Source organism: Ips typographus, linkage group LG5 (assembly GCF_016097725.1).
Source record: "Ips typographus isolate SLU linkage group LG5, UJ_Ityp_2.0, whole genome shotgun sequence".
NCBI lineage: Eukaryota > Metazoa > Arthropoda > Insecta > Coleoptera > Curculionidae > Ips > Ips typographus.
In genome coordinates, this window is record NC_138426.1 from 10,172,881 (window position 1) to 10,181,961 (window position 9,081).

The 9,081-nt window shown below is 33.7% G+C and overlaps 1 protein-coding gene across 1 annotated transcript; it reads right to left on the bottom strand.

Annotated features, from left to right (window-relative positions):
- Positions 1 to 616: 616 nt before the first annotated feature.
- Positions 617 to 9,081, bottom strand: LOC145729664 (uncharacterized). The gene is made up of 3 exons (XM_081980520.1): positions 8,916 to 9,081; positions 5,411 to 6,757; positions 617 to 1,483 (listed from the first exon to the last, which is right to left on the bottom strand). Exons 2-3 carry the CDS (start codon positions 6,741 to 6,743, stop codon positions 963 to 965), a joined length of 1,854 nt encoding a protein of 617 aa, XP_081836646.1. The 5' UTR covers positions 6,744 to 6,757; positions 8,916 to 9,081; the 3' UTR covers positions 617 to 962.

The window sequence follows — 9,081 nt, forward strand, 5'->3', positions numbered from 1 at the left end:
GAGTCAGATTAGCCCTTAAACCTTTAAAAAGTGTTTCTGGTGCCCACTGCCAATTAACCGTATATCACACGCGTATTTGTAACACTTTGTATATACTTTTATACATCGATGGACAGCCAATGAAATAAGCTTTCCATTGACGTATAAAAGTCGATTTGTTGGTAGCACCGTTTGGCCGCTAGAGGGCGTCAAAATTGACTTGACTTGACTTTTTTCGTGCATCCTGAATTCATCCATCCTTCCAAAATCCTGAAAGTTGACACATTTTTTATGACTTTGTGACCATCTTTACGCATAAAATAAATTTTAAAAACTTAAATGCTCTTTAAAATTAGTTCACCTCAAATATCTCTAAAACAAATCATAAGTTGTTGTTGTGTTTTGGGATCTCTTGAAATAAGGTTAGAAATAAATAAAAACAAAAAATCAAAATTTCAGTTTTTTTCGGATATCTTCGGTAGTACTAGGAAAAACGAAATTTTTCAAACGATATTTGGTTTAACTTTAAATTGAGCAACTTTGTCGCAATTTAAACTTTCTCGTATCTCATATACTTTCTGAGATCCCAATGGTTGAATTACCCTGTATATCAATTAGGTGAATTAAAACGACTGAATGCTCTATAGTTTGGTGACTCTATTGACAGGAAAAACATACAATATTACGTGAAAACAACACGTAACACTTACATTTTAACAAATTTGACTGAATATGTTGTTTTCTTGTTTTCAGACATTCTGCGTCGTATCGAAAAGATTCAGGAAGAACTACATCCATCGATTCACAGCCACCAATTCGATTTTCATATTCAGCCCGTTCAATTCAATCCGAAAAATTTGTATATACTTGAGTACCAATCAGTACTTCGATTATTTGGTGATGACTACAATTTTGCTCAACTGCGTCTTCCTCGCAATGGCTGAAACAATCGAAGAAGCCGAGTAAGTATTTTTTTTTTGCTACTAATCTGAGTCACTATCCGAGGAATCACTATCCCATTCGGATAAAGGTAACGGAATTGCGATATTTTCGGTTAAATTTCGGTCATAGTAAATATTAAATCCGTCCCTGCCAATTGTGTCATCATAACAGAATAAAGTAATTTTACCTTGTTCGACTTCATCACGGTTAAGACTTGCTTCACCAAACATTGGATGACTAGGAAAGATACAACGAAGATTTGCATGACGATAGAATCGGAAATGAATGACAAAATTGTTGGATAAATGTGGAAAAATGTACGGACCGAAAAACTGGAAAATGCCAAAACGAGTAGCAGAAGTATGGGTGCTGTACATAATATGATCGCACTGCACAAGGCAAAAATAAGTGTAATCATCAGCCTGTCTCTCAACAGGTATCCAAGAAATTGAGCTGATTACTAGTTTGCACCGTTCTGTGGTATCATCAACGGTCGGTATTCCATTAATTTCAGCGTTTATTCTTTCTCTAAACACGTCCATCAGATATCGAAATCTCATCCCTGAAATTAAAAATTGTTACGTATACCAACAATCAAATAATATTGAAATGACGTCAAGTGTCAAGATCATATGACTGAATTTGAAAAAACAACTTAAAACAACATGCTTAGTACTACAACTATCTGGGTGTCTATTCTTGAAACAAGGGAAGGGAGTTATCAAGAAAAAGGTATGCAGAATGTGACAGAAACATTCCATTTTCAAGTCTTCTGTCACGTTCTATCAGCACTTCTCTTGAGAATCCTGTTTCCTGCTTTCAAGAATTAGCATTCTGCTATTCTGGTGAAAGTGTTATTAACCTAATTTCTAGAATATTAGAACAAGAAGAAATATACGACTTTGACAAATGATATAATAACTCTGTATACAGGGTGTCCCACAGTGACATGAAAGGTAAGTTTTGAAATTTTGGAACCTCCTGTCATAGTTGTCAAACGCATGACAGCTGTCAAAATTTTGAGCTCATTTCCTAGCAGTTTTTCAAATAATGCACACCAATTCACTTCATGGATGGATATCATCATGTAAAATAACTGTTTGTTACAGAAACCCAACGGATGTTTTGACACTTTCTGTCATAGCTGCAAACTGAACTGTCAAATTTTGAACAATAATTTCTCTATCACATGACAGCTGTCAAAAATTTGAGCTCATATTTACACACACAAATTCAACTGAATATAATCAAGTAAAATATTTATTTGTAACAGAAATCAAACGCAATTTTTGACATTTTCTGTCATACCTAGTTGTGGGCTTAGCTGTCAAATTTTGAACAATGATTTACAGGGTGTCCCATTTAAAATAACCGAATTTTGTCACTTTCAATTCCCTGACACTTGTTTCATGAATTCTAAAAGTTAAGGACAATTTTGGATCAGACATATCTCGGAAACGGTAAACATTTTGTATAGCATATTTTACGTCATTGAATAGCTCAGACCTAGCACTATCACGTGACGTAATAATATACAGAGTGTCCTATTTAAAATAACCGAGTTTCACTTGTTTCATGAATTATTGAAGAAGTTTACTACAATTTTGACAGGAAATATCTCGAAAACGGTAAACTTTTTGAATAGCACGTTTTACCTTCTGTATACTCGGTAGAAAATACTTATACAGAGTGATTTATAAAGAATGGAAAATTCGCAAACTGCTGTACTAAACTAACCTACAAAGGAAATTTAATATAGAGTTGAATCACCCGGTATATTACCCGGAGACTTTCTATCTATTAGTAACTAAAAATTTGTATCGTTACGGTCGAAATTCGTTTGAAATAAACTACTTTTACAATGGAGTTTACCATAAAGAAGCAAAAATGAGCCATAACTAGAAAAATTTATGTCAGTAAAATATTATAACTTGTTCCACTGTATGGGACAAAAATATAATTATTATTAACCTGTTTTTTACCTTTCAAAGGAAAATTTCTTTTAATTATGATTAATTGAGCATATCAGCACTGTTGAATCGCTACACTTTTGATGCACCCCCTGTATAGTAGCAGCACTGACGAACTGTCAAACTTCCAGAAATAGGTTTAGCAGTTTTTTTTGAACATTTTTGCTGTCTTTCAAATTTTTGGTAACTTTTACCGTTTCTGAGTTATTTAGCAAAAACTGGTATGATGCAACAAATTTTCAAGTCAGTTGAAAATTGTGGTTTAAAATTTGAGCACCCTGTAACTCGGTTATTTTTGGGAGTTCAGGGTGGTTCAACCACTTAAAAGAACAGTCTAGATCTCCTCTTTCCAGTAGTGTAAAGTAAAAAATTCTATCTAAAAAATTCCGTACAGGGTGACCAAAAACAGTCAATTACCATATATTTCATGCACACCCTGTATACTGGAAGCAAAAGCGGTCCTGTAAACTTACGATGCTGAGTTAAGGAGTTGATTAGGAACATTTTCGGTCTCTTGCAAATTTTTCGTAACTTTCACTGTTTTCGAGTTATTTATCAAAAACTGGTTTGCTAATTTTCAAATCAGTTTAAATTGTGGTTTGAAATTTGAGCACCCTGTAACTCGGTTGTTTTTGGGAGTTCAGGGTGATTCAACCACTTAAAAGAACCGTCTTGAGTTCTTCTTTCCAGTGGTGTAATGTAAAAAATTCTATCTGAAAAATTGCGTACAGGGTGACCAGAAACAGTAAATCCTCATACATTTTATGCCCACCCTGTATACTGGAAGCAAAAATGGTCATGTAAACTTACGATGCTGAGTTAAGGAGTTGATTAGGAACATTTTCAGTCTCTTGCAAATTTTTCGTAACTTTCACTGTTTTCGAGTTATTTATCAAAAACTGGTTTGCTAATTTTCAAATCAGTTTAAATTGTGGTTTGAAAATTGAGCACCCTGTAACTCGGTTATTTTTGGGAGTTCAGGGTGGTTCAACCACTTAAAAAAACCGTTTAGAGCTCCTTTTTCCAGTTGTGTGAAGTAAAAAATTCTATCTGAAAAATTGCGTACAGGGTGACCAAAAACAGTAAATCACCATACATTTTATGCCCACCCTGTATACTGGAAGCAAAAACTGTCCTGTAAACTTACGGTGCTGAATTAAGGAGTTGATTAGGAATATTTTCGAGCTCTTGCAAATTTTTCTTAACTTTCACCATTTTCGAGTTATTTGTCAAAAACTGGTTTGCAAATTTTCAAATTAGTTAAAATTGTGGTTTGAAATTTGAGCACCCTGTAACTCGGTTATTTTTGGGAGTTCAAGGTGGGTCAACCACTTAGAAGAATCGTCTTGAGTTCCTCTTTCCAGTGGTGTAAAGTAAACAATTCTATCTGAAAAATTGCATACAGGGTGACCAAAAACAGTCAATTACCATATATTTCATGCGCACCCTGTATACTGGAAGCAAAAACTGTCCTGTAAACTTACGGTGCTGAGTTAAGGAGTTGATTAGGAACATTTTAGGTCTCTTGCAAATTTTTCGTAACTTTCTCTATTTTCGAGTTATTTAGCAAACACTGATTTGATGCAACAAATTTTCAAATCAGTTAAAATTGTGGTTTGAAATTTGAGCACCCTGTAACTCGGTTATTTTTGGGAGTTTAGGGTGGTTCAAACACTTAAAGGAACCGTCTTGAGCTCCTCTTTCCAGTGGTGTAAAGTAAAAAAATCTATCTGAAAAATTGCGTACAGGGTGACAAAAATACTGAGCTATCATATTTTTCTTGCACACCCTGTATACTCGAAACAAAAACGGTGTTAGGTTAAAGAGTTGATTAGAAACATTTTTGGTCTCTAGCAATTTTGTTGTGACTTTTACCGTTTCTGAGTTATTTAGCCAAAACTGGCTTGATGCAAAAAAATTTCAAATCAGTTGAAATTATTGTGGTCTGAAATTTGAATCTGGTTTAAAGGACACTCAGGGACAAAATTGCCTGTAAAACCCATTTGGAGTGAGAAAATGACAGTTTTAAGCACATTTTTAGAATCCTTATTACATTTCCTATCCAATAACCTGAAAAAACACTACAAAATTTGGTACAGTCAGGGCGAAAAGGGTGTCAAAGTTTGAACTGCCAGAAACACAGTGTGAAATAACAGTCAACGACAAAATTGTCTGTAAAACTCACTTGAAGTGAGAAAATGACAGATTTAAGCACATTTTTGAAATCCTCATCAAATTCCCTATCCAATAACCTGGAAAAAACTGCAAAATTAGGTACAGTCAGCGAGAAAAGCGGTGTTAAAATTTGATATGCCAGAAAGAGAGTATTTGTAATTTACTGGTCAAATTTTCCTGGTAAAGTAAAATATTTACTTTACCGGTAATTTACTCATCACTAGATAAAACCTTCTTCAAACTTGTGACAGGTGACATTATATGTGTTCTGTTGTTTTTTCAAATTTAAAATCATCTAAAACGTTTGAAAAATATCAAAAATAATAAAAAAAGTAGATACGTACGGGACAACATCCGGATTCTTTCAATTTGCAGAAGAGGAAAGCCTCGATAGTTGCTCGGTAGCTGCACTCTTTGCGTCAATTTGAAACACAACGATCTGCACTGATTCATTACATCTTTAAGTAACATTGCTTGAGCTAGTATCCAACCGGTACTCAACGAATCAAGATTAGGTGAATCCGGAACCACTTCCCCTTGGCGAAACGAATGTACCGTATATAAGTTATCGCGAAAGTACAGGTTGGTATTCAACTGCACCCGTAAACGGTCTTCTGGTTCTGGTGTTACAATGGACCAACCAGATTCTGGTAATATCGGTATGGTATATGGCGCGGGTGTTGGATATGGGAGTGGAATTGATTGTCCTGGTACTCGTGGACGTACAGTAGATGGGACTTGTACGACCAGTGGCTCGGATAAGCGTGGTACCGGACGTGGTTCTGGCAATAAAGGTCTCCAGGTCGGTGTCTGTCCTGGTACCCATGAAACTGAATGAGGTCGAGATGACGGTCCGGCAACTCCTAAAACGTTGAACGATGGTGGTTGACCAGATGACGGTCCTGCAACTGGTTCCACAACTCTGTACGATGGTGGTTGACCAGATGACGGTCCTGCAATTGGTTCCAAAACTCTGTACGATGGTGGTTGACCAGATGAAGGTCCTGCAATTGGGTCCAAAACTCTGTACGATGATGACTGACCAGATGAAGGTCCTGCAATTGGGTCCAAAATTCTGAATGATGATGGCTGACCAGATGAAGGTCCTGCAATTTGGTCCAAAATTCTGTATGATGGTGGCTGACCAGGTGGCGGTCTTGCAACTAGCTCAAAAACTGTATATGGTGGCAGCTTTTTAATTGACGATCTTGCAGCTCCTTCGTAAACTGTGTATGATGGCAGTTGACTGGATGATGGTCCTGTAATTGGTTCTACAACTCTATTTGATGATGGCTGACCAGATGACGGTCCTGCAACTCCTTTCAAAACTGTTTTTGATGGTGGCTTACCAGATGACGGTCTTGCAGCTCCTTCGAAAACTGTGTATGAAGGTAGTTGACCAGATGACGGTCTTGAAGCTCCTTCGAAAACTGTGTATGATGGTGGCTGACCAGATGACGGTCTTGCAGCTCCTTCGAAAACTGTGTATGATGGTGGCTGACGAGATGATGATCCTGCAACTGGTTTCGATTCTGAATCTGATGGCGGCTGATCAGATGACGGTCCTGCAACTGGTTCCAAATCTGTGCATGCTGGGGGCTGACCTTTATTCTCATTCTGCTGCTTTTTTTTCGGTTGCTTTTGTTTTTTCTTGTTGGAACGTTTTTTCGGAGGCATCGATGTAAAACCTCCTAAAATCACAGAAAAATTATAACTTTTTTCAAAATTGCTATTTTTCAAAATACTTTCTGATCATTTAGAGCAATTATCAAGAATTACATGGAAAATTCAAGATAAAAGAAGACATATTACAAATTACATTTTGTGATTAATATGTAGTTTCTTCAATCTATGTATTTGTTTTATCGCAACATAATTATATATAATGAAATTATAAAACAATTTTTGGTTAATTATTTAAAAAAATCCTGAATGTTGTCACATTTAAGTAAACGATTATCATTATTTGGGTGATGTGCACCAAACTGCTTTTTTTAAACTAACTATATTTCGACTGAGCGTAGCTCCGTTTCTGCAGTAGTTACTAAAAAGTGTAAATAAGGAAAGTTGTAGAAAATTATATCCTCTACAGGATTGTGTTAAAGTGTTTTTGTCTTTAAGGCCCTCCTTAACGAGTTACAACGCAAATAGTGACAGGGTGCACTAAACTGTTTTTTCAATCATACAAAAGTACCTAATAAAGCCCAAAAAACAAAACTAGTAAAACCAGAAAAACAAACTGAGAATTGTTGAGATTTTCTGTTACAAATTACATTTTTAGTGAGACAAATTTAAAAAAGTACTAAAAAAGGTTTATTACAAAACCAATATAAAGCTGAAATTAACAAGAATGCTTGATTATTTATAGTCCACTCATTTCAATACATATGATAATTTAATAAAGAAAGTACGTTCACTATAATGTCATAAGTTTCGAAATAATCGGTTCATCAGGAGTGGAGCTGTGTCAGTTGAGAGGAACGAAGCTACATAATGTAAAATATGATAAATAATCAAAATATGATAATCTAAACCAAAGTATATTAAAAAAGAATTAATAAAAGGTGAAAATGATTTTAAAAAAATCAATATCATTAAGAACAAATTTTTTTAAAAACAAATTACCATTCTAATGGGTCTATCTTAGTAAATATCAGTAAAAATTGATAATAAGCAAAAATCGACCATATTTACATTAAAACTACCAATTCGTTCTGAACTTCAATTTTGGATAAATGATATCACGATCACGTGACTGTAACTACATTCGTTTAGGTATAAATCACATGATACAGCACACAATTTTCAGATGACAAAAGTGTGATTCAAAAGGATTTTCTATTAATTACAATCTAATATAACTTTTAATTACATTTTATAATATAAAATATAGATAATTTAAAAATAATTTATTTGTAACACATTACACATTAGGATAATGACAATAAGGAAAATCGACCTTATTAACTCAAAAACCGAGTTTTATCAGTGTTTTTTTTACACTTTTACTGAAATTCTTATATTAAGTATAAAACAAAAAATATTTTCGAAAAGTACAAATTTAGTGCAAATCAAAGTAAAAATGACAAAATTAAAAGTTTCCTAAGATTACAAATGGTTGTCAAATTCGTTACTTTAAATTATATTAATTTTGACAGTAATTATTTACTTTTTAAATAAAAGTTTTTCTGAAAACGTTAGCTTAAATTACGTCTAACGTTTTTTTTTGACAAAAATATAGTATTTTACTCAATTAAAGCAGTTAATGGCAAATTTAGGTTAGGTTAGGTAATTATTATTTCAGAAACAGCAAACAATTTAATTAGGGTGAGTTTAGCTTGGCACTAATTACTACATTAAGCCAAAATTGAATAAAAGGGAACAAACCTTTCTAAGCAAATTTCGACTCTACGACTTATTTAAAATGCTAACTAAAACAGTACAAATGCAATTATTAACAAATTTAAAAAGGTAGTTTAAGTAGGAAATAGATATAAATAAAGGCAAATATAAGGATAAAAGTATGAAATTACACAACAAAGGAAGATTCAATAAAACGTGATGTGTAAATTAAACGATTTTTGATGTTTTTGATTTGAAAAATGTTATAATTACATTTGTATGTACAAGTCTTCTTACAAAAAATACGTAAAATTCACCGTTTTGTGTTGTTACATAAATATACAATAATTTTTGGTCAAATAGAGCGTCATTACTAACAGGGTTTAAGCAAATTATAATTTTTAATTTTTTTTTTTAAATCAGAAAGAAATTTCGAGTTTTTGTAATCTCACAATAGTGCACGTGCTACAAAATCTCAAAAAAAAAATAAAAATCACAGTCCCTTACCTCGTATAAAACTAAACACAAAAAATTTGACACAATGGTCGTACACTTAGTAAAAAAGACGAAACAAGAAAAAAATTACACAAAAGTATAAGACAAACACATTAATTAAGACGATACATTGTAGTTAATGCATTTTGCAAAGGTGAAACCGAAAATCAGTCGACGT

Coding starts and splice junctions, on each gene's coding strand:
- LOC145729664 (XM_081980520.1), bottom strand. CDS start 6,743: ATGCCTCCGAAAAAACGTTCCAACAAGAAAAAACAAAAGCAACCGAAA. Junction 1,484..5,410: donor AAGAATCCGGATGTTGTCCC/GTACGTATCTAC, acceptor TTTTAATTTCAG/GGATGAGATTTCGATATCTG.